The following is a 23181-nucleotide window of genomic DNA, read 5'->3' on the forward strand; positions in this document are numbered from 1 at the left end:
AGTATTTATCTATCTCAGAACCAACCCGATCACTTGTGTGTAAGTTCTTCATTGTTCCGAGATGGATTCCATTCGAAAAGTCCGAGTATAGTCTTATAATTTTCTTTTCTGGTTTGCAGAATCTGGATGTGCTATACGTCTTTATAATTTATGTATTTTTTTAAGTGTTGTTTGATGAGTTCACTTTCTTTAAGCATGCATAAGAAAAACTGTATGTAATATGTGAAATTTGAAAAGACTACACTAAATCTATATCAAGGTGCAGGGAGAGGACATATAAAAAAAGAAGACATTTATAAAAGTAGGGTATTTGGTTCCCTTGGATTCATCACAGAAGATAAAGGATAAAAATAAACATTCAGCATCAAAATGGAACACTGCATTGATCTAAATGGAATTTTGGCTCAGAAACCATTGAATAATATTGGCAGACAAACATATATCATATATTTTGGAGATGCTGCATGAACTCTTACCTAATAGTCAAAGTTTTGCATAAATAATCTTACTTCAGTTATGTGCCATTGTTTTATGCACACAAGATTATACATCATGTTATGATCACTGATCACAAACAAGATATCACTGGCTTAAAAGTGAGATATAAATTAGTTCACATAACACACTAATAAAATTGTTTACATGGTTTTAGAGAATAATGCTTACAATCTCATCTGTTCATACCTAAGTTCATTGATGATTGTTGATATGGCCGAGCGTTTTAAGGCGCCAGATTCCGAAAGGGTATGGGTTCCCACTATTAACATTGTCTTTAGCAAAAACAATGGCAATAAATCAAATATGGAACCAAAAGTTTCCCAATAATGTAACAATCCTAGTATTGTTATTAGCCACAATCTATTAAACAATTCAAGTTTATAGAGATTTAAACCTTACACATAACCTAGGATGATCATTAACAATAAACTCTAAAGATCACCTCCTATGTGATAAAGAAGAACCTACACTACCTTCCATCATAGTGGTTGATCAATATATATATTTATAATGCCCCACCATCTTTACTGTCATGGTTTTCTGTTTTTTCATTATCAGTATCACTACCATTAAAAGGTCAATTATACATATTGTTCCACTTTTAAATAGTGGCAACCTTTTACCATTTACTTACTATTGCTTGGACTTTTTCCTTCTTTTTGTTGATTTGAGTAATGGCATCACACCCCACTTTGTCTCAAAGTTATTAGGCACCATATTGGGGCTGGTAAGGCTTTCATTACATTATAAATATCAAAAATGTCACTCTAAGAGTAAAGGCACACTTGCAGTATTTCATATTTAACCAATGTCATATAGACTAATTTAAATATTGGTTTAGTATTTTGAAGTAGCTTCCTATGGCTTCTCTTTGGAGCCTTGGTTTTATTTCTTTTGTGATTGCTCATTTTATGCTCCAAGAACATAGCTTTGTACTTGTTAATGCATCCAGCAATGTTAGTTTTTCAATTGTTCAATAATGAATCTATTTATCTAATTACTGTAATCAGAATGATTTTTTAAATATGTCTTATTCTGATTCTGTATTTTTTAATTTTGCTATTGTATGTAGGTTTATATTGTTTACATGGGTGACAAAAGGTATGATGAACCAGAGCTTGTTAGGGATACACACCATGACATTGTTTCAACCATTCTTGGAAGGTTCATTTAAATACTCATTATTGCTTACTCTGTGTGTGTGCCTGTGATTTTTTAAATATCACATTCCAATTATTGTTTAAACTTGATGTCCTCTTACATATATATGTTTTTTTAAAGAAAAATGATGAGAAATTCTTTAAGTGAAATACTAGCACATTGGCTACTTTTAGGTTTTCCATTATGGAAGAAAATTATAAGTTTGGAATTTTCTTGTTCCACTGAACAATAATTTCAAATTTTTTGCTTCAACTAGCAAAGAAGCGGCTCAAGAATCAATCTTGTACAGCTACAGACATGGATTTTCGGGTTTTGCTGTGGTACTGACACCATCTCAAGCTAAACAAATTTCAGGTACCGAGTTGTTGCTTAACAGGTAATGTATAATTTGCTTAATTAACAAATATTATCTTGGTTGTGATACATCTGATTGATATTTGGAAGCAGGTTTCCCTGGAGTTATACGTGTGATTCCTAATAAGATTTTACATCTGCAAACTACTAGAAGTTGGGACTTTCTGCACATAAAGCCTCAAATTGCAAATGGAATTCTTTCAGAAGGTCAATCCGGCAGGGGATCTATCATTGGTGTCCTGGATACTGGTTGGTGTAGAGATTTTATAAAACCTTTTAAGTATCTAGGTTAGTTAACATTTTTTTTTTGTTTATGGAGGAATATGGCCGGAATCCAAAAGCTTTGTAGATGATGGAATGGCTGAGGTTCCATCTAGGTGGAGGGGAATATGCCAAGAAGGAGAGAAATTTAGTCATTTAAATTGCAACAGGTTGAGTTTTTACTAGATTATGGTGTTCTTCATATTTACTTGTTTTGATCATTTAGTATAGTATAATGCACATTTTATAATTTTTTCTACTACAAGCACTGTATTTTGCAATGAATATTGTTACTGTCAAGAAATTGTAATTTAGTAACCCTTTAAGAGAAAATTGTCGACTGAGGCCTGGTCAACTACATTGACCTCATCATTAATTTGTGAAATTCAAATGTCTCAGACTAAAGTTTATGAGTCTCTATTAGACAGTGCTGGATATGCAAAGGTTAAGAATGTATGAATCTGAAGGTATTTGTCTCAAATACTTATCAAGCTAACATTCTGCAGGAAGATTATCGGTGCACGTTGGTACATAAAGGGATATGAAGCTGAATTCGGGAAGCTGAACACTAGTGATGGTGTTGAATTCTTATCTCCTCGGGATGCATCAGGCCATGGCACACACACCTCATCTACTGCAGCTGGAGCTATCGTGGAGAATGCAAGCTACATGGGATTAGCTGAAGGTTTTGCCAGGGGCGGTGCTCCATCAGCTTGGTTAGCTGTATATAAAGTCTGTTGGTCTACTGGAGGCTGCAGCTCAGCTGATCTTCTTGCTGCATTTGATGATGCTATATTTGATGGTGTGGATTTGCTTTCAGTGTCTATAGGATCATCCCCTCCCCTTTCTTCTTATGTAGATGACTTGTTGGCAGTGGGGTCATTTCATGCTGTGGCTAGAGGAATTCCAGTTATCTGCTCTAGTGGGAATTCTGGTCCTTATTCACAAACCGTTATAAATACTGCTCCTTGGATGATAACTGTAGCAGCAACCACGATAGATAGGGCTTTTCCTACTGTTATTACCATGGGAAACAATCAAACAATTGTGGTAAATGTTTCATCTTCATTAGTAAATTTACAGACATTGAAAAAAGTGGTAGTTATTATATGGAGTTACAGATCATACCAGTGAGCCACCATCCAAGAAACTGCTAAAACCTAACCTATCAGTAACGAGGATTAACTTTGTAAATTCAGAAGTGTAATCTCTGTGAGACTCTCCGTTTAGCTGATGCATTTTAAGATATTTGAAAGTAATTTATAAAATTGCCATGTACTATCCACACTCATCCGTTGTCGTTCATCAGTACTAATTTCAAACTTTGGGTTATTGTCGAGTTGTGTTTACCAAATTTGTAGGCATACTACACTTTTTTCTCTAGTAAGTTTCTTTTGGTTTTACTCAGGGTCAAGCTATATATACTGGAGAGATTGATGATAAATTTAATCCTATTGTTTATGGTGAAAATATTTCATCCAAAGATGCCGATGAAAATGATGCAAGGTAAAACACATCGATTTTTGAGCTTTGATTGTTATACTTGAAATTCTCTTGTCGTGACGATTCTTTCTCTATTCTCCAAATTTAATGACTTGCAACAGAACTTGCCTTGAAGGATCCCTAAATGAGACTTTGGTAATAGGCAAAGTGGTTTTATGCTTCCAATCTCGATCATTAAGATCTGCAACCACTGTAGCAAGAACTATACACAAGCTTCGGGGAGTTGGCCTCATCTTTGCCCAGTTTCCTGCCAAGGACGTTGTTGTGTCCTCAATTATTCCCTGTGTTCAGGTGGACTTTGAACTCGGGACTCGTCTGTTAGCATATATGGTAACAACCAGGTACCATATAAATTATAAAATGTTGACATTTAAGACTTTAGAAGCTGTAGTCTTAGCAAGAGAGCTTATATTTAGAAATATTTTTATCTGTAATGTTGATTTTGTTCTGCTTATATGTCATTCGTCAGAGTATGATATGGGTTAATTACTGCAGAAATCCAGTTGTGAAGCTTAGCAAAACAAAGACAGTTGTTGGACAACAGATCTCCCCAGAAGTAGCATTTTTTTCATCTCGAGGACCAAGCTCACTCTCTCCAACTGTTTTAAAGGTACTATCTATAGTTAACGTCACATATATTTCTGATGTTGGATCCTAATACATTCTCATCCTAACTACATTTGCAGCCTGATATTGCTGCTCCCGGAGTTAATATATTGGCATCCTGGTCTGCCGCATCTCCTACCAGTTCTTTAAGAAGATCCCACAATCAAGATCATCAACAGGACTTCAGAATTGAATCAGGAACCTCCATGTCTTGTCCCCATATCTCCGGCATTGTTTCACTCATAAAAGCTATCCATCCCACATGGAGTCCTGCTGCAGTTAGGTCTGCCCTTGTCACCACAGGTTAGACCTTTGCAAATGAAACATTCAACCTGAACTACACGTGAATGCATTTCTCTATGTCAAGAATTTCTTCAACTGATTCATTTACATGAGCAGCCTCTACATACGACGAATATGGTCAAATTGCTGTTGCTGAGGGAGCTCCACACAAGCAAGCCGATCCATTTGACTATGGAGGAGGCCATGTTGATGCAAACAAGGCAATAGATCCTGGCCTCATTTACGATATCAACATTGGTGACTACCTACAGTTCCTCTGCTCAATGGGCTACAACAACACTGCTATCAGCTGGATGTTCAGCTCTGCACCCCCTTGCAGAAAGACAAAAAACTTCCTGGTAAACTTCAATTTACCCTCCATTTCCATTCCTGAGCTAAAGAAAACAATTACCATATCAAGAACGGTGTCAAATGTTGGTCCAATAATATCCGTATATGTTGCTCGAATTGAAGCTCCCCCCGGAACTAATGTAAGAGTAGAACCATCTGTTTTGTCCTTCAATGCCAGTACAAAGAAGATCAAATTTAAGGTAACAATTTGTCCTTTACTGAGAGTACAAGGAAGATATTCATTTGGATACCTGTTTTGGGAGGATGGTTTTCATGTTGTTAGGGTAGCCTTGGTTGTTAGATCTGTTATCCAGGACTCCTATGCTCAAACTTGATTTCTAAAGTTTCATTCTTTTACATGCATGACTGTTTAGTATATACAATATGTGCATAGCCGGCTGAGTTCCTTTCAAGTTGATGAAATTTGATTTAAATTTGTCAAAAAAAAAACAATCCCATTTTATACTTACCTTGGGATATCATTATCATTGGCTGGGACTGGGATATCTACATCTTTGTCAATCTATAAGGATAGGCAACTAAGCAAATAAAGAATCTGGATGGTGACATGCTGTGACCAAACAGGTCCATATCAGTTCAGTGGTTGGAACAACTGTCCTGATTCTGATTCATTTCTATCCCATCCAATTTTATGCATATTTTAAAATTTACAATCCATATTTTTGGTGCAGCATTAGCTCTTCATCTCCATTTTGTTTGCTAGTTTTTCTTTCACAATACTCATAACACATGACCAAGTGCAAAGGGAAGCGAAAAGTGAGGCATATTTGGTTTTTGGCTGTAAATGAACCGAGCCGAACTGACTTTTGTCCTTTAACGAGCTAAGCTTAATTTTTTTCCTCACCGAGCCGAGCCTTCTTATCATAGAAAAATTGAGTTCGAGCTCGAGCTTGTTAACGAATCGAGCCGCACTAACATTTTATCGAACAAAAACGAGTCGAGCCAAGCCCCTAGCTAAGTTTGTGAAGAGTAACGTTTACTCTTGGAACCCGTCCATATTTATATAAATTTAAAATGTAATCATAGCTCAAATGGGTGGGTGCACCTTATAACGATGATTACTGAGTTTAAGTGTCCGGGCATAATATGGTTTCTACTTTCTACACTCACCACTAAAATCAGATCACAGATCGCAAGTGTATATGAGGAAGAAAATATATATAAAAGAAATCCTGCTGCATTTTGGGGCAAACTAAAACACTAACTCAGTCTACGGAGGGAGAATATCGGTTCCAACTTTCCAGATTCAATTCTACAATGGTGACGCAACAAGAGACTTTCACTCAAGCATACCACATCAAAATTCCAAAATTGCAGAAGACACTTGATAAATTCAACTACAATTGTTCTGCTGGTGGACAGAATTTATAACTTAGTTTCCCTCTACTTCTACTGTCACATATAATATATATATCCGCTGCAAATAACTGTGCAAAACATTGTACCAAGAGCACAAAATACAAGCATACTAACTGTAAAGTCAGGTACAACTAATTTACCAAGGCGGACAACTTTTATCAGCATATGAAGGCTGTAGCACCAGCTATCACGTACTGAGAGAAAATGCGTCCAGACTACAGATCATCAGGACGTCAGATATGGCATGGTTTTCTAAAGCAAGAATATCACTTCTTCGAAATGCGTCAGTACTTCAACCCATGCTACTGCAATAAACAAATTAATCAATTATTCCGAGAATCAGATAGGCTCCAGTGAATGAACAGCTTATATTAATAATGTAGACCTAATAACTTTACATAACAATTAGTCTAAAGATGTCATTTAATCAAACTTAAAGCATCACAGATACAATTTGATTCGTAAGAATGAAACAATTACGTGATGTGCTCAAGTCCTAAATTTCTTATCTTCATGAGAAGATGGCAGAATGCCATTCAATATCTAATATTAGTGTTTAAACCTAACACTTTAACACCAAATACAAATGAAAGTTTGCTATTTAAATACCAATTTGGAAAATGTGCTTAAATTTATATACAACATGTGTGGAGGCATCTCACACAAAACAGAAAAAGCAGATCTAAATGCTTTTTGTCATTATAACCATACTATAGACACTTCATGTACCTGAACTGACATATTTTAATCTGGATTTTAGATTATTCATGAACCTGTACTGACAACAGTATAAAATCTATTCTCAAATGATTTAAAGCTATCAAACAAAGTATAAATGAATAATGACACTATACAATCTACACCGGATATAACAAAATCTACCAAGGGAATTTATAAATAACAAAAGCTAGTAAAAACACTAATCCAGATTCCTAAAAAGGTAACACGTCTCAGCTAACACCTTGTATAAGTAAAATAAAATAGTATTTAGTGAGGGCGGTGCACACTATTAAAAGGCATGTCTGAGCGCTTCATCCGAAACCCTTAACATATAAGCACTTTGAGGACCTCTAGGTCTTGGTTCAACTAAAGGTGGCATATAATAATTTTTGAATCAAATATCGTTCTACCCAGTGCAAAATTGTGTGTGCACATGCAGATTCAGGAGAAGGTACCCTTAATCCCTTATTAGGGAGGTCATTTCCATGTTCAAACCCATGACCTGGTGGACATCTATAACAACAATAAATACACCAGTAAAATGCCTATATAATAAGAATGCATACAGAAGACAATTAAAATTAGCCTAGATAGCTTTAATCAATCCCCCATCTTTCAAAACAATAGAAGCTAGATAGTTTTGTTACTCTTTTTGGCAAGTAAGAACATCAACTTCACCAAAATGGCCAAGTAAACAGTTGCATTAACATTGCTCATCTGTCTATTATTTCATGCACTAATTGGTACTGTCAACTACTACTGTGGATTAATATAGGATACCAATCATCCATTCAACTACAAAGAATTGACCTTATATACCTTAATCTTTTTCAAGTCTCTCTCCTGAAAGAACTTACTGGAACCACACTTTCAGATTCATGATCGCCACCGCTTTGTATATCCATTCCATGTTCCTTTAATAATCAAGCAGGAAACAAAATTGCCAAATTAAATATATGACAACAAGATATATACCGTAAAAAATAAGTCAAAACTCCCTCTACAAATCATAGCATTAGAACTAAGGTTCATTTGAGGAGCAAAGGTACAGCGGAATGTAGAAAATTACCTGGTTGTTTGAAGTCTGACCATGCACGTTTCGAGGCCTGGCATTAAGATCAATTAAGCTCGTGTCCATATTGCGACCACCATCATCAACATTATTGAGCATCGGAACAGGTGATGCCCTTTGATATTGAGGGTTTTCAACCCTACGTTGCTGGTTTTCAGCTCTATGATTTTGCTGATTTTCAACCCTGTGATTTTGCTGGTGTTCAGCCCTATGATTTTGCTGGTTTTGCTGGTTTTCGGCCATTTGGTTTTGCTGGTTTTCTCTTGTCACAAACGTAAACGGGTAATTAGATTCCCTCCTTGATTCACCTGGATCAATAGGTTGCAAACCTAGCTCATTATTGCTTCCAGCTTTATCCCCAGGGAACTAACAACCACAAGAAAAACATAAGAATACAGCCAAAGAAAAATTTATTTTAGTTATACATAATTGAGACATGGTAGCTTCATTAATGATTTTTGATATAAATCAAATCACGAACCTCAACCCTTTGCCTCAACATTAGATATCTTCCATGTTTTCTTTTACCCCCAACATGAACGACCATATCACATTGCAGGCAAAGAGAACTCCCATCGATCTCACAGTAGAAGAATGCTGCACATGAGTTTAATAGAAAAACTGAACTTCCAAGGCTATATTCTATTGGCGGCTTAAAAACTTTTTTCCTGAAAAAGAAATTCAGCAAAAACATAATAAATTGCATACCAGGTGCGTTTTCACATATGTCACAGCGGGGTACGTCACTTGGGTCAGCGAGTCCAACCCGTACATGTCGGCTAGCAAGCTTGTTACACATATGTACCTGTCATCCCAATTACACAAGCCAAACATACTTCACTTAGTTGCAACTTGCAAGTACACTTTGGATTGGCAATTTGGATCTGGCAAGCAAAAGCTAAAAGACGTGACAGCTATTTTCTTGTAGCTATTCCCACAACTGTATATATTCATATCAACTACTTGCAACTGAATGCGCAAATGCTGGACAAAACCTAGACAAATTTCTGCCAATTTATTGAACTAAACATTATCACGTCATACTAGACATCTATATTTGGAACTTTATTTTCGTTATTAAAACCAAAAAGGTTAATTATTTCACTAAAACTTTAGTGTCTACGGTTCATGCTATCCTATTAGAACAGGCTTGGCAGCGCATTCTGTTCCAAAATTTATGGAAGCTTTAATATTAGTATATTCAGGTTCTAAATGGTTTGTATAGGTCAAGAGTAGCCGTAACCTTTGTACTATCAAGCTGAGTAGGGAACATTCACGATAATTTTGAGTCGTTCAACATATAATCATATACTAACCAAGCTATCAGCATTGGAATAAAAGGAAAGATGATGATCCATCCTTGATAAAAAGGATTATGATGACATCTTAATATGAAATGATCTTAATTATATTTGTTTTTTTCGACAAAAACTAGTATAAGAAATGAAATATATTTAGTCTTTAAAGCTATGGAATATGAAATAGGATAAAAAAACATGTTGCTTAAAATAGCACACTTAAAACAGAATTAGCCAAGTGAAATTAATTACAATTGTATTTTCCTTATCAATCTAGAACACAAATTTAAGGACCAAATATATAGTGCAACTAATATCGTCATCCAAACCAGGATGCCTAAGAAACATATAACTTTATGCCATATTTGGTATATGCTTATAGATAATAAAGTTTAATTGAATAGAACTTTAAAAAAAAACTAAATGCTGTATCTATTAGAAATTCCAGAAATTAATACATATTCAACATAAGAGATGACTTGTTCAAGCTTGTTATGTTGCATTCCACTAAGAAATTGCCTTATTAAAGATATGTATTTGGGGTTACAAATATTTATATACACGCGCACATATCATATGACATTAACACGCCAGCAATATGATATGATGATTGTAACAAAAATAATTACAAATAATGAAATTACAGCATTATAGCAGCAACAACACAGTAGCATAAATTTTTTAACATATATCATACAAATGTATTATATGGATAATTTTTTTTACTAATATATGTAATTAAAGTATAATCTATTTATCTTCAAAATGAGACTAAATTAGATCATTAATTCAAATGATCAGGGATTAAGTTTCTAAATGACCTCTATTTTATTTATTTTTAGTTCGATTGGCGCTAGTTTTGACCTACTTACATAGATGGTGTAGTGTTAGTAGCCAAAATTATCAAGTGTTTACGCACCTTGCCTTTGATTATTTATTTATTTTTATAATTAGAAAAAACTCAAAGACATGATTAATCGATCCCCTCACCATTGCCTGATCGAGGGTGAGCAGCAACGCCCAAAGGTGATAGCCAGTTTAAAATAGCCCTATCTTAATTCAGACGAGGCAACAAAACTTCGCCTCGCCTCTCGATTAATCGATAGACTCATTGTGCCTCTCACAACAATAGTTGCATGGTCCCCATCTATGTACATTCTAGTAAAATTCGGATCTACTTACACTCCCTTGTTAATTTTTTCAAAATTTAAGCTGGGTGGTTAAGAGAACTCCCATATTACCTTGTCACGAAAGCCAAGGGAGAAGAAAATAGACCTTTACCACTAGGCCTAGGCTACCCCCAAATTCTCCCAAATATGCATCAAACCACCAATGAACACAAACACTGATCACCACATAGCAAACACTATTCAAGAATCTTGTCCCGAATGTCAAATCCTATAATTACCAAAACTAGGTCCAGACAGAACTTTATCCAAATAAACTCAACAAACCAATTTCATCACGCACATTAAACTACAACTATTTAACCCAATATCACGTTTTTTCAGTCTTGAAAAATTCAGCATCCAAACCCCAAAAAAACATCACAATTACACTAATACCACACTTTTCCATCACAACATTTCAAGAGAATGGGTAAAAAAGTAAACCCACCAAGCTAGATCCATCAATTCTCTTCTTACCAATTCAAATCAACTCAAATAAAATATTCTAAACAGTAAATACATAACAAATAAATCAAGAACATTAAAAAAAATCATAAATTTATGCGAAATGAACCAGTAAAGATGAGACCTTTTCATCACAAGAACGACAAAGAGCAGCTTCATCAGCAGCACAGAAGATTATAGCAGCAGCGCTTTCACACACATCACACAGTGTTCTCATTTTTATTACCAAGTTTCTTTATTTTCTTTTGTATGTATATATCTGTGTGTGTGTATATTGTATATCAACTCTTTATGTTGTTCTTCAATATTACAACATGATAAACAGCAGAAACATAAAGTCTTGTGTACTTATGTTTTACATATGTTTGGATAGATAGATATATGTTTGTGTGTATATTGTGTATGTATAGATAAAGGCCAGGAAAGGGTGTTGAAGGAAACAGAAGAGAGGGGAAACAGAAGAGGAGCAGGTATCTGGTGTTATAGTAATACATTTTAAATTAAATTTAAATATTATGTCATGATTTAATTTAATAATAAGAATATTTTTTATTAATATTTAATTTAAATATTAAAACTTAATATACAATTTAATCGTAAATTATTTTAGGAATTTTTTGAAAAAAAATCAAGTCCAAAAATAAATTTGCAAAAATACCGTCAATTTTAAAAATATTTTGTAAATATTATTATTTTTCAATTTTTTTATAAAAAAATATATTTTTCTGCAACTCGATTGAAATACATGTAATGTCGACGAGTTTATGCAATTTTATGCAAGATAAAATATAATAAAAAAACTTAATACAATTAACTATATTTTAGATTAATTTAACTTGTACTATATTTTTCCAAATACTTTCAGAAGATACTTAAATAAAAAAATGTACAATTTTTTTTATAGTAATTTTCAATATTTTATGTTCATGGAATGAAGATAATCCAAATACCAAATATAATATTGAGGCCAACAAACGTTTGTTGATATTGTTAAGTTCTTTTCCGAGGAAGATTTAGAGTTCGATTACATTTATGCACGTGTGTAATTAATTTTATAAAGGAAATATAATGTTGAGGAAAAGATTAACAAATATCAATATTATATTTTATATACATATGATCGTACTTCAAGTTTTATATTGCTTTAAAGGAATCATATTTTCAATCTTTTTTGAAAATATAGGTATTATTTATAAAATTTTAACTAAATTTTATATTCAAAATTAAAATAGTTAAATTTAGAAACTATACAATATTAAAAGTTGAATCGGTGAATAAGATATTTTGTTAATTCTATTTGATATTTCATGTCTGGAAAATATTTTTAATTTGAGCCGTACAAATATATTAAAGTGAACTTGACAATTATATTTGACATGTTTGGAAACTGAATTTAATCAAACAATTTATTTGATAATTTGAATTTTATTTGAAATCCAATATGTTTCAAATTTTAACAGAAACATGGAAATTTAAAACGATAACTTAAATATTGTCATTTAAAATTTATAATTTGAAATAAAATACATATTTATGAACATCCTATCATGGATTTGCTTAGTAAAAATAAGGTGGGCTTCTTTATAAATAATATAAAATATTAATTTTTAGTAATTTAGGATATAATTTTGTATTTTAACTTCAACAATGATACATATACATGGGAACAAATGAGTAAGGTAAGGAGGACCACAAAGAAATGCTTAAAAAAGCAAACCCAGACAGATGTCCGCTTACGTTACAGACTCTCTTCTAAAAGTCCAAGGGATTTTTCTGATTTGGTAGATTCATTAACATCTATTTCACGGCCACAAATACTTCTCTCCCCTCAAATATATGTATTATTATATTTACATACACACTCCCATTTCATAAGTATATGGTTGAGAAACCCCAACTGAAAGTGACAATCAAACTTGTAGCATCCACTAATTAAAATATCTTATGTGGCCCATTTCCATTTTCAGGCATTCCCTCTTTTTTAGTTGAGCTATACAAATATATACTTGTAAGCAAGTTAATATTAGACCGTTTCCAACCAAACTCAAAATTTTTAATTTTATATTATTTTGATATTTTATTTTGGTATAAAATTACTCTACAACTCAATTCTAAAAATTATATTATTTTGGTTTTAAATGAGTGTCAGACTAAATTTTTTAGAGTTTTGTATATTTCTATGTCGTCCTTATACTACTTTAATAAAATAAATTTATTTCATTTATATCCCACCACTTTATTAATTTTAACTTTATTTTGTATTTTAAGAATAAAATCATATATATAGTACACAAATAGTGTAAAATTTAGTATTAACTGGTTGGAGTTAAATTTGTGAATAACGTAGTTTTTACACTATTATAATATGATGTAAAATTACATCGCGTATTTTTTGTTGTGCCAAATTTTGGGTTCAATTCTCATTCATCCCTGATATATATATATATATATATATATATATATATATATATATATATATATATATTGTAAATCCCTGAGTTTTGATGATCAACAGTGTTAGGTAATCAACTTAATGACTTTGTCATTTTAAGCATAATTGTAGCAAGCTGTTATAAGACAATATTGTATCTCGGCAAGCTATGATCAACAGTGTCAGAATAACAGTAAGCCAAGATACACAGTCCAGATTCAACAAGGAAGTCGAATTTCATGGAGATATTATAGGATCTTTTTATATATCAGTTGTAAGGATTCTCTAATATAATATACATGCATTATATATATATATAGCTCAATTATAATTCGTTTTTACTATTCAAATTGATTTCCTAAATTATAGGAGTTTGTTTTTCTATCAAACTCTATCTTCTATTTTCTGTTAAAACGTTTTATACTCTACAAAATAGAAGAGATGTTTTCTAAATGTTGTTCATCTTTGTTTCTCTTCTATCTAATGTACCCATGAACGTTGGAAACCATCCCAACGATCTTAAACGGTAGAATTGGATTCTAGCCGTTGTAATTTGTTGAGAATGTTTCGAACATTAATGTGTGGTTGTATATGTGATTTCTTGCAGTTTTACGACTGACTATTTTGCAAGCAAGAACACATACAACTCCTGAACTTTATTGATTTCAAAATACTCTCGAGCTCTTAATTATATACACGTGTTTCATATTAGAGAGTCTATAGTTTGAGTTGTAATCTTTATCATTGATGTGTATTGTTCAAATTGTATTGATTAGTTGCTGGATAAGTTGGCTAAGGGAAACAAGGGTTTAGTGGTACTTGCTAGAGGAGTTTGTACTACGGGGTAGTATAGTACTTAGATAGCAGGTTCTTAAACAGGGTTTCAGCAAGCCATTATCAACAGCTGGGATAAAGGGAGATATATTGTTGTATCTTGTAGTTGTTACTTTCATTGATCAAAAATATATTCTCTTACCAAGTTTGGTAAGGGACCAGGACGTAGACCATATGGGATTAGGGGTCGAACCTGGCTAAAATTCTTGTGTGTTCTATTTACTTTTCTGCACATTATATTCTGCATTGCATTTAGTCATCTCAGCTTACTATCATTGTCAGATTATAGTTCTGTTGGTAAAATCTCAGTAAGTTATTATCGGGTAAAATTTAAAAGTAATCCTAGTTAGCCATAATCACATATTCACCACCCTCTAGGTGTAATTTCAGTTGGTATCAGAGCTTTGGTATATTAATCTTTCTGTAACAGGAATAGTATTCGATCAAAATGGCTGACAAATATCCCGAAGGAACCTCGGGTTACCGGGCACCTCTTTTGCTTGGTACAGAAAACTACAACCGGTGGAAAGGTCGCATGGAAGTGTATCTATCCAGGAAGCCACTAGCTTTGAGAGTTGTTCAGAATGGTCCATTTGAATTCAAGGACCAAGAAGGCAAAGTGAAAGACATTGATGATCTCACGGAGGCTGAATTACTCAAATACAGTTCCAATGGAAAGGCTAGGAATTCTCTCATGAATGGGTTATGTCCTAGTGAATGTGATAAAGTCTCTTCATGCAAATCAGCTAAAGAGATATGAGATACTTTGGAATTGTATCACGAAGGATCCAAGAGTTTAAAGAAAGTGAAATTGAGCAAACTAATGAAGGAGCTTGGAAATTTCAAGCTTCGAGATGGAGAAACTATTCGAAAAAGTCAAGTTAGATTCCAGACAAATCTGAATGCCTTAAAGCAAATTGGCAAACATATCCCTCAAGAGGAAATTAACATGAAGATAGTTAGTGTTGTGCAATTTATCTATGAACCGAAGGTAACTGCTTTGGAATCCTCTCCAACTATAGATACTATGGATCAATTGGCTGTTTTTGCAAAATCTGAACAATTTGAAAGCAAAATCAAGGAAAGCCAATCAAGTTCTATGCAAGCTCCAGTTGCTCAAATGAAGCAGTCAGCTCTTGACACTAATGACAACTTACTGGAATCTGAAGATGAGTCGGATGAAGAATTAACTTTAATATCCAGGAAGATCAGGAAGATGATCGAGAAGAAGAACAGGCTGAAAAGAGATAAAGGCAGATTTTCCAACAACAAAAAGGTCAACAAGGATTCTAAAGATCGGACATGCTTTGAATGTGGAAAGCCATGTTATTATAAGCGGGACTGCTACAAATTGAAGCCAAAACAGCAAACTGTCATCAAGGATAATAAGAAAGCTAAAGCTCCAATGACTTGGAGTGATGATGACTCGGTTTCCAGTGATGATTCAAGTGGAGACATGATTAATATTGCCCTAGTTGGACTTGATGATGATTCCGTTCGAGGAAATTCAGAAAGTGGCTACCTAGAAAGTGATTCAGAAGAAGATCAGAGTGAGGTAAACTCTTGTAAATATAATTTATCTTCTGAAAATATTGTTTTGGAACCACTAACCATGCGGGAATGTGAGAATGAATCTATGGGAGAATATTATTCTCTTAAAGCTGAAAATAGCAAGCTAAAAGAGAAGAATAATTATCTCAAGGCTATGGTTCAAGATTTGATGAACAAAGCGGATACTTGGATTGACAAGAAGGTACCTACACAAGCTGACAAAGAGGCTGAAATCAAGGATCTTCAAGCTAAAGTCAGTCATGTGGAAAACTTCAACAAAATTCTCCTCAAAAGAAACAAGACTCAATTAATGGAGATCACAGAGTTAAAGAAGGAGATTGAAGCAAGGGATTAATGTTTGGAGTTATTCAAACTCAGAGAATCAATAGATGCAACACCTTCAAATCAAGCAGAAGAACCATCTCAGCAAGCTGAAATCATAAGTCAACAAGCTGAAAAGATTGATCAGCTCACAAAGGAAGTTGAGGATCTGAAAAGGGGCATGTGATCTTTTATTCAAGGAGAAGAGAGTCTCAAGTCAATGATGAACACCACAAATATTCCGCTGGTCAGAGAAGGAATTGGAATAAATGCAAACAAGAAGGACAAGGCTCTAAGATATGAAGGAAAACATGGCATACCCTATGATTATGCTATGTCTTGGAAGATATGCAACAAATGTGGAAAGAAGGGACATCTGGAAAAATATTGCAGAGCTCGGAATGTTCAGACATCATACCATGGAGGAAACAAACAGAAAACAACTTAATATGGTCAGAATGACATAACAAAGACAACTTACTATCATCAGGCTGACATAGTTAAATCACCTAGATTTATCCAAAAATGGATAAAGAAATCTGATTTACATGTTTTATATATTTTATCTGCTAACCATGTTGGACCCAACAAACTTTGGGTACCAAAAGGTTGAGTTGTTTTATTTGTTTTATAGATGTGTCTTGCCGCTCGAGTAAAATCAACTCAATGGATCTTAGATAGCGAATGTACTAGACATATGAGTGGAGACAAAGTACAATTATTGAGTCTTCAGATGAAAAAGGGTGGAAGAGTGACTATTGGCGATAGCAAAACTCTTCAAATCCTTGGAAAATGTAAAATAGGTAATAAACACATTTCAATTGATAAAGTTCAATATGTTAAAGGCCTTACATATAATCTTCTTAGCATAAGTCAGTTATATGATGATGGTCATACTGTTATCTTTGGTATTGATAAGTGTATTATTACTATTGGTACTAACAAAGTCCCCCTAGTTGCTAGAAGGGAAGGAAATATATATATTTTGGACTTTGAGTTGCAGAAAACAGCTTGTTGTCTTGCTGCAATAGACACTGATCCTTATATTTGGCATAGAAGATTGGGTCATGCTCACATGGACTTGCTTAACAAGCTTTCAAAGAAGAATCTAGTCAGAGGTTTACCAAAAATCAAGTATGTCAAGACTGAGGTGTGTTCGGCATGCCAATTAGGCAAGCAAATTAGAAGTACTCACAAAGCAAAGAAAATGGTATCTACTTTTAAACCCTTAGAACTTTTGTATTTAGACTTATTTGGTCCAGAAGCCTATAAAAGTATAGGAGGTAAGTAATATGGTTTTGTAATTGTTGATTATTATTCTCGTTTTACATGAGTATTGTTTCTTAAAACTAAAGATGCTGCTTTTAATGAGTTTGAGAAACTAATTAAATTACTTGAGAATAAGCTCAATATAAAGCTTGTAGGTATAAGGAGTGATCGAGGTGGTGAATTTCAAAAAGACTTTGTTACTTATTGTGAAGAAAGAGGAATATCACATGAATTTTCGGCTCCAAGGACTCCACAACAAAATGGTGTGGTGGAACGCAAGAATAGGTCATTGCAAGAGACAGTAAGGATATTGTTGCAAGAAAGCAAGTTACCTAGAAGTTTTTGGGCAGAAGCAGTCAACACAACATGCTATGTTCTGAATAGAGTATTGATAAGACCTATTTTGGAGAAGACTCCATATGAATTGCTCAAGAAAAAGAAGCCCAACATCAGTTACTTCAAGATTTTTGGCTCAAAGTGTTTTGTTCTCAAGACAATTGGTAATGATGGTAAATTCGATGCTAAATCTTATGAAGCTATTTTTCTTGGTTATTCTATGAATAGTAAAACCTATAGAGTTTATAATTTGTTTAAGCATATTGTTGAGGAATCTATAGATGTTACTTTTCAAGAACCTAACAATGATCTTCCAAGAGACGAGGAAGATGATGCAGGTGAAGCTGGACAACAACAAGCTGAAATAGAGAAGGCTACTCCAAAACAGCAAGCTAAAACAGAGACTGGTTCTGGAAAACAGCAAGCTGAAATTGAAACTGGCTCTGGAAACCAGCAAGCAGAAACTTCTATTCCAGTTGATGATGCAATTGTAAAGATGGAAAAGATGACTCTTGATGGTCCTAGAGGAAATAGAGCAAAGGATAAAATGCCAATCTATGATGGTGAAGACTTAGCTCCTCTATCTAAGATAAGGAAGACCTCACATGAAGATATCTCAAAGCATTCATTGCCAAAAGCTACACGGACAGTGAAGAATCACCCTCCAGAACAGGTTATTGGTGATATTTCTGATGGACTCAAGACAAGAAAAGGCACTGCAAATTTTTGTGCTTATGCTGCATTTCTAGCTCAAGAGGAACCCAATAATGTCAAAGAAGCACTCGAAGATGAAAATTGGATCACGGCTATGCAAGAAGAACTCAATCAATTCGAACGATGTGATGTTTGGGAACTTGTCAAGCCACCAAAGAATGCTTCAGTCATTGGTACATAATGGATTTTCAAGAATAAAGTGGATGAATTTGGTACTGTTACTCAAAATAAAGCAAGACTCGTGGCATAAGGGTACAACCAATAAGAAGGCATTGATTTTGATCAAACTTATGCTCCAGTAGCTAGATTGGAATCGATTAGGATGCTTCTTGCTTATGCATGCTACAAGAAGATCAAGCTACATCAAATGGACGTTAAAAGTGCTTTTCTTAATGGATTTCTGGAAGAGGAAGTTTATGTCAAGCAACCCCCTAGTTTTGAACATGAACAACATCCAGACTATGTTTATAAGCTCAAGAAGGCATTATATGGCTTAAAGCAAGCTCCAAGGGCTTGGTACAAGAGGCTTAGTAAGTTTTTGATCAAAAATGGCTTCATTCGAGGTAAAATTGATCCTACTTTATTTACTAGGCAAAATAGTGATGATATTTTGATTGTCCAGATATATGTAGATGATATAATCTTTGGATCCACTAATGATTCTATGTGCGAGTGGTTTTCTAAGTGTATGCGCGGTGAATTTGACATGAGCATGATGGGTGAGCTCAACTATTTCTTGGGACTCCAAATTAAGCAATTAAAGGATGGCATTTATGTTCATCAATCAAAATATGTGAAGAACTTGCTGACTAGATTTGATTTTGAGCAAGTCAAGCAAAAATCTATACCAATGACTCAAAACAGCAAGCTATCATCTGATGAGAAAGGTAAAGATGTGGATATCAAGAAGTATATAGGTATGATTGGTAGTTTATTATACTTAACATCCTCTAGACCTGATATCATGTATAATGTATGTGTTTGTGCTCGTTTTCAATCAAAACCTAAGGAATCACACTTAAATACAGTTAAAAGAATATTTCGATATTTAAGTGGGACTATTAATCTTGGGTTATTTTATCCTATTACAAGTACATTTGATCTTGTGGGGTATAGTGATGCTGACTATGCAGGTTGTCAAACTGATAGAAAGAGCACAAGTGGTGTTTGTACATACTTAGGATAAAATCTTGTATCTTGGCAAAGTAAGAAACAAACTTCAGTTGCATTATCCACAGCAGAAGGTGAGTATTTGGCAGCTGGTAGCTGTTGCTCTCAAATTTTGTGGATGATTCAGACTCTACGAGATTTTGGAATCAAGTGCGGAAAAGTACCAATCTATTGTGACAATACTAGCACCATCAACATATCAAAAACTCCGGTTAAGCACTCAAGAACAAAGCATATTGATGTTCGTCACCATTTCTTGAGAGATAATGCTGCCAAAGGTAAGATTGAATTAGTTTTTGTGCCTACTGAATATCATTGGGCAGATATCTTTACAAAACCCCTTGGTGAAGCAAGATTTTCTACCATTCGAAGGGAACTTGGCATGTGTAGTGTATAACGGCAAGCTATTATTGGAAATTTGGTAATGTTGGCTTACTATCATTTTTCATGTTAGCTTACTATGATGGGTCATTTAAGTGACACTTTTGTGTTTAATTTAATTTCTATTATGATATGTCATTATCTACTTTTGATGATATAAGGGGGAGAACTTAGGAGAATTTCTTTAAGTTTCTAAGTTCTGAACTTGGGTTTTTGTTTAAGTTTCCGTTGTTTTAAGACTTGATGCATCTGGTACTTGATTTGGTGTCTATCTGTTTATGTGGTGTGGTAAAACTTGTTTGAGAGTTTTAATTTAAGACTTGGTTATGCTGATGCTACTAATATTTGAAATCTGTTAAATTGTTTTTGCATTTAGATGCTTATTATGCTAATTGTGATATCTTTAGTTCTATTTTATATTTTGAGATATGCATAGATTTAGGGGGAGTTTTATAAATTCTCCTAGATGTGTGTAATCATCAAAAAGGGGGAGATTGTAAATCCCTTAGTTTTGATGATTAACACAGCAAGCTATAATACTGTTATCCAAGCTTGTTTGTAGGTAATCAGCTTAATGACTTTGTCATTTTAAGCATAATTGTAGCAAGCTGTTATAAGATAATATTGTATCTCAGCAAGCTATGATCAACAGTGTCAGAATAACAGCAAGCCAAGATACACAGTCCAGATTGAATAAGGAAGTCGAATTTCATGAAGATATTATAGAATCTTCTTATATATCAGTTGTAAGGATTCTCTAATATAATATACGTGTTGTATATATATAGAGCTCAATTATAATTCGTTTTTACTTATTCAAATTGATTTCCTAAATTATAGGAGTTTGTTTTTCTATCAAACTCTATCTTCTATATTCTGTTAAAACGTTTTATACTCTATAAAATAGAAGAGATGTTTTCTGAACGTTGTTCATCTTTGTTTCTCTTCTATCTAGCGTACACATGAACGTTGGAAACCATCCCAACGATCTTAAACGGTAGAATTGGATTCTAGTCGTTGTAATTTGTTGAGAATATTTCAAACGTTAATGTGTGGTTGTATATGTGATTTCTTGCAGTTTTACGACTGACTATTTTGCAAGCAAGAACACATACAACTCCTGAACTTTATTGATTTCAAAATACTCTCGAGCTCTTAATTATATACACGTGTTTCATATTAGAGAGTCTATAGTTTGAGTTATAATCTTTATCATTGACGTGTATGTTCAAATTGTATTGATTAGTTGCTGGATAAGTTGGCTAAGGGAAACAAGGGTTTAGTGTTACTTGCTAGAGGAGTTTGTACTACGGGGTAGTATAGTACTTAGAGAGCAGGTTCTTAAACAGGGTTTCAGCAAGCCATTATCAGCAGCTGGGATAAAGGGAGATATATTGTTGTATCTTGTAGTTGTAACTTTCATTGATCAATAATATATTCTCTTACCAAGTTTGGTAAGGGACCCGGACGTAGACCATAGTGGATTAGGGGTCGAACTTGGCTAAATTAAAATTTAAAATTAATCCTAGTTAGCCATAATCACCTATTCACCCCCTGGGTGTAATTTCATATATATATATATATGGGTCAGATTCAGTGGGTAACTATTTTTTTAAGGTAACTAAGTAACTACACACAGGTTTATAAACTTTAACGACGTTTGTGTCCTATTGTTTGTTATTCTTTAGTACCTTTAACTTTATGTTGTGCAATTTTCACCTGGTATTTTGTATTCTTTTAACATGTGTGTTAGGTCTTTTAAATATTTTACTAGTATTCTTTTTTTCATCTAATTATGTGTTCTATATATTTTTTATGTTCTTAAATTATTAATTTTGTATGATTTATGTTATGTAATTGTAGGTGTTGTGTATTTTTAACTAATGCTACGTGGTTTTTGTATGTTCTGTTTTTTGATTGATGTTATATAATTTTTATGTAATTGTTATGTTAAATATTATTTAATTTTTATTGCTTGAAAGTACATGTTCTGTATTTGTTTTGTGTACCGGATATTTTTCATTAGGGTTCTGTATTTTTAACATTGTTATGTTCTATATTAATTGTTTGTTATTTAAAATTCTATTTATTTATTTTATGTGCCGTATAATTCTATATATTTTTTGTTCTTTAAATTTTGATACGTTATTTAATTTTTACAGTCCCTATTTTTATTTATGTGTTCTCAGTATTTTCATGTTCTATAAATTTTCTTGTACACTTTGTGTGTTCCTTAATTTGAAATACCTTTTATTTTTATATTCTTTTATTTGTACTTATGTTTTCTATAAATTTTAATATTTTGTTATATATTTTCTGTTTCTTTAATTTTTATGTGTTATGTAATTTTTTATGTTCATTAATTTTAATTTATGTGTTCATTAAATTTATATTTCATAATATAAATATCTATTTATATCTTATAATTTATAATTTTATGTTCACTAATTTAAATACTTATAACACATAAACATTGCACCACACATAAAAATTTTACACAACACGTAAATTTTTTATGTTTTATTTATATTTTTAAGTATATTATGTTTTATATTATATAATTTATATTTTAAGTGCTTTATAAATTTATATTTATGTGTTCTGTATTTTTATGTCCTCTAATTTATATTTTATGTGTTCTCTAATTTTTTGCATATTTTTCAATTATGTCCTCTAATTTATATTTGTTTACTTTTTTATGTATATACTTTTTCATGTATGTAAGTTAAAAACTTATGTTAATTATGTTTTTATAAAAAAAATTATGCAAATTTAATTTTTAATTGTAAATATAAATATTATAGAACACATAAAAAATTTACATAACACATAAAATTTTTATGTTTTCTTTATATTTATAAGTACTTTATGTTTTATATTATATAATTTATATTTAAGTGCTTTGTAAATTTATATTTGCGTGTTCTGTATTTTTTATGTCCTCTAATTTTATATTTTACGTGTTCTCTAATTTTTTTTGCATATTTTTCAATTATGTCCTCTAATTTATATTTGTGTACTTTTTTATGTATTATACTTTTTTTATGTTTGTAA

General features: G+C 32.9%; 2 protein-coding genes across 6 annotated transcripts; one reads left to right on the plus strand and one right to left on the minus strand.

Moving 5' to 3' along the window:
* The first annotated feature begins 1240 nt into the window (after positions 1-1240).
* On the plus strand, positions 1241-5373 carry LOC141661942 (subtilisin-like protease SBT3.9). Of its 3 annotated transcripts, XM_074468991.1 has the most exons (12): positions 1241-1454; positions 1571-1662; positions 1916-2013; positions 2107-2262; positions 2333-2444; positions 2781-3076; positions 3149-3324; positions 3683-3780; positions 3879-4118; positions 4273-4387; positions 4464-4686; positions 4783-5373. In XM_074468991.1, the coding sequence occupies exons 1-12, from the start codon at positions 1359-1361 to the stop codon at positions 5349-5351; spliced, it is 2271 nt and encodes a 756-aa protein (XP_074325092.1). In that variant the 5' UTR covers positions 1241-1358; the 3' UTR covers positions 5352-5373. The 3 variants fall into 3 exon arrangements, with proteins under 3 accessions (XP_074325092.1, XP_074325076.1, XP_074325084.1); XM_074468975.1 differs by having other exon boundaries at positions 1243-1454; positions 2781-3324; XM_074468983.1 differs by having other exon boundaries at positions 1243-1454; positions 2107-2220; positions 2781-3324.
* Positions 5374-6340: 967 nt separating this feature from the next.
* LOC141661962 (B-box zinc finger protein 19-like) lies at positions 6341-11583 on the minus strand. Of its 3 annotated transcripts, none has more exons than XM_074469006.1 (6): positions 11245-11581; positions 8897-8993; positions 8670-8785; positions 8186-8554; positions 7936-8030; positions 6341-6698 (listed from the first exon to the last, which is right to left on the minus strand). In XM_074469006.1, the coding sequence occupies exons 1-5, from the start codon at positions 11335-11337 to the stop codon at positions 7947-7949; spliced, it is 759 nt and encodes a 252-aa protein (XP_074325107.1). In that variant the 5' UTR covers positions 11338-11581; the 3' UTR covers positions 6341-6698; positions 7936-7946. The 3 variants fall into 3 exon arrangements, with proteins under 3 accessions (XP_074325107.1, XP_074325101.1, XP_074325114.1); XM_074469000.1 differs by having other exon boundaries at positions 6341-6701; positions 11245-11580; XM_074469013.1 differs by lacking the exon at positions 7936-8030 and having other exon boundaries at positions 6341-6701; positions 11245-11583.
* Positions 11584-23181: the final 11598 nt, after the last annotated feature.

Source organism: Apium graveolens, chromosome 1 (assembly GCF_009905375.1).
Source record: "Apium graveolens cultivar Ventura chromosome 1, ASM990537v1, whole genome shotgun sequence".
Taxonomy (NCBI): Eukaryota; Viridiplantae; Streptophyta; class Magnoliopsida; order Apiales; family Apiaceae; genus Apium; species Apium graveolens.

Bases quoted from the DNA above. Each gene is read 5' to 3' on its own strand.
- LOC141661942 (XM_074468975.1), top strand. From the start codon at position 1,359: ATGGCTTCTCTTTGGAGCCTTGGTTTTATTTCTTTTGTGATTGCTCAT. The intron at 3,781-3,878 runs GTAAAACACATC...GACTTGCAACAG, and splicing joins GCCGATGAAAATGATGCAAG to AACTTGCCTTGAAGGATCCC. The intron at 4,687-4,782 runs GTTAGACCTTTG...TTACATGAGCAG, and splicing joins GTCTGCCCTTGTCACCACAG to CCTCTACATACGACGAATAT.
- LOC141661962 (XM_074469006.1), bottom strand. From the start codon at position 11,337: ATGAGAACACTGTGTGATGTGTGTGAAAGCGCTGCTGCTATAATCTTC. The intron at 8,994-11,244 runs GTCTCATCTTTA...TTGGGATGACAG, and splicing joins GTCGTTCTTGTGATGAAAAG to GTACATATGTGTAACAAGCT. The intron at 8,555-8,669 runs GTTCGTGATTTG...TGTGGTTGTTAG, and splicing joins TGTTGAGGCAAAGGGTTGAG to TTCCCTGGGGATAAAGCTGG.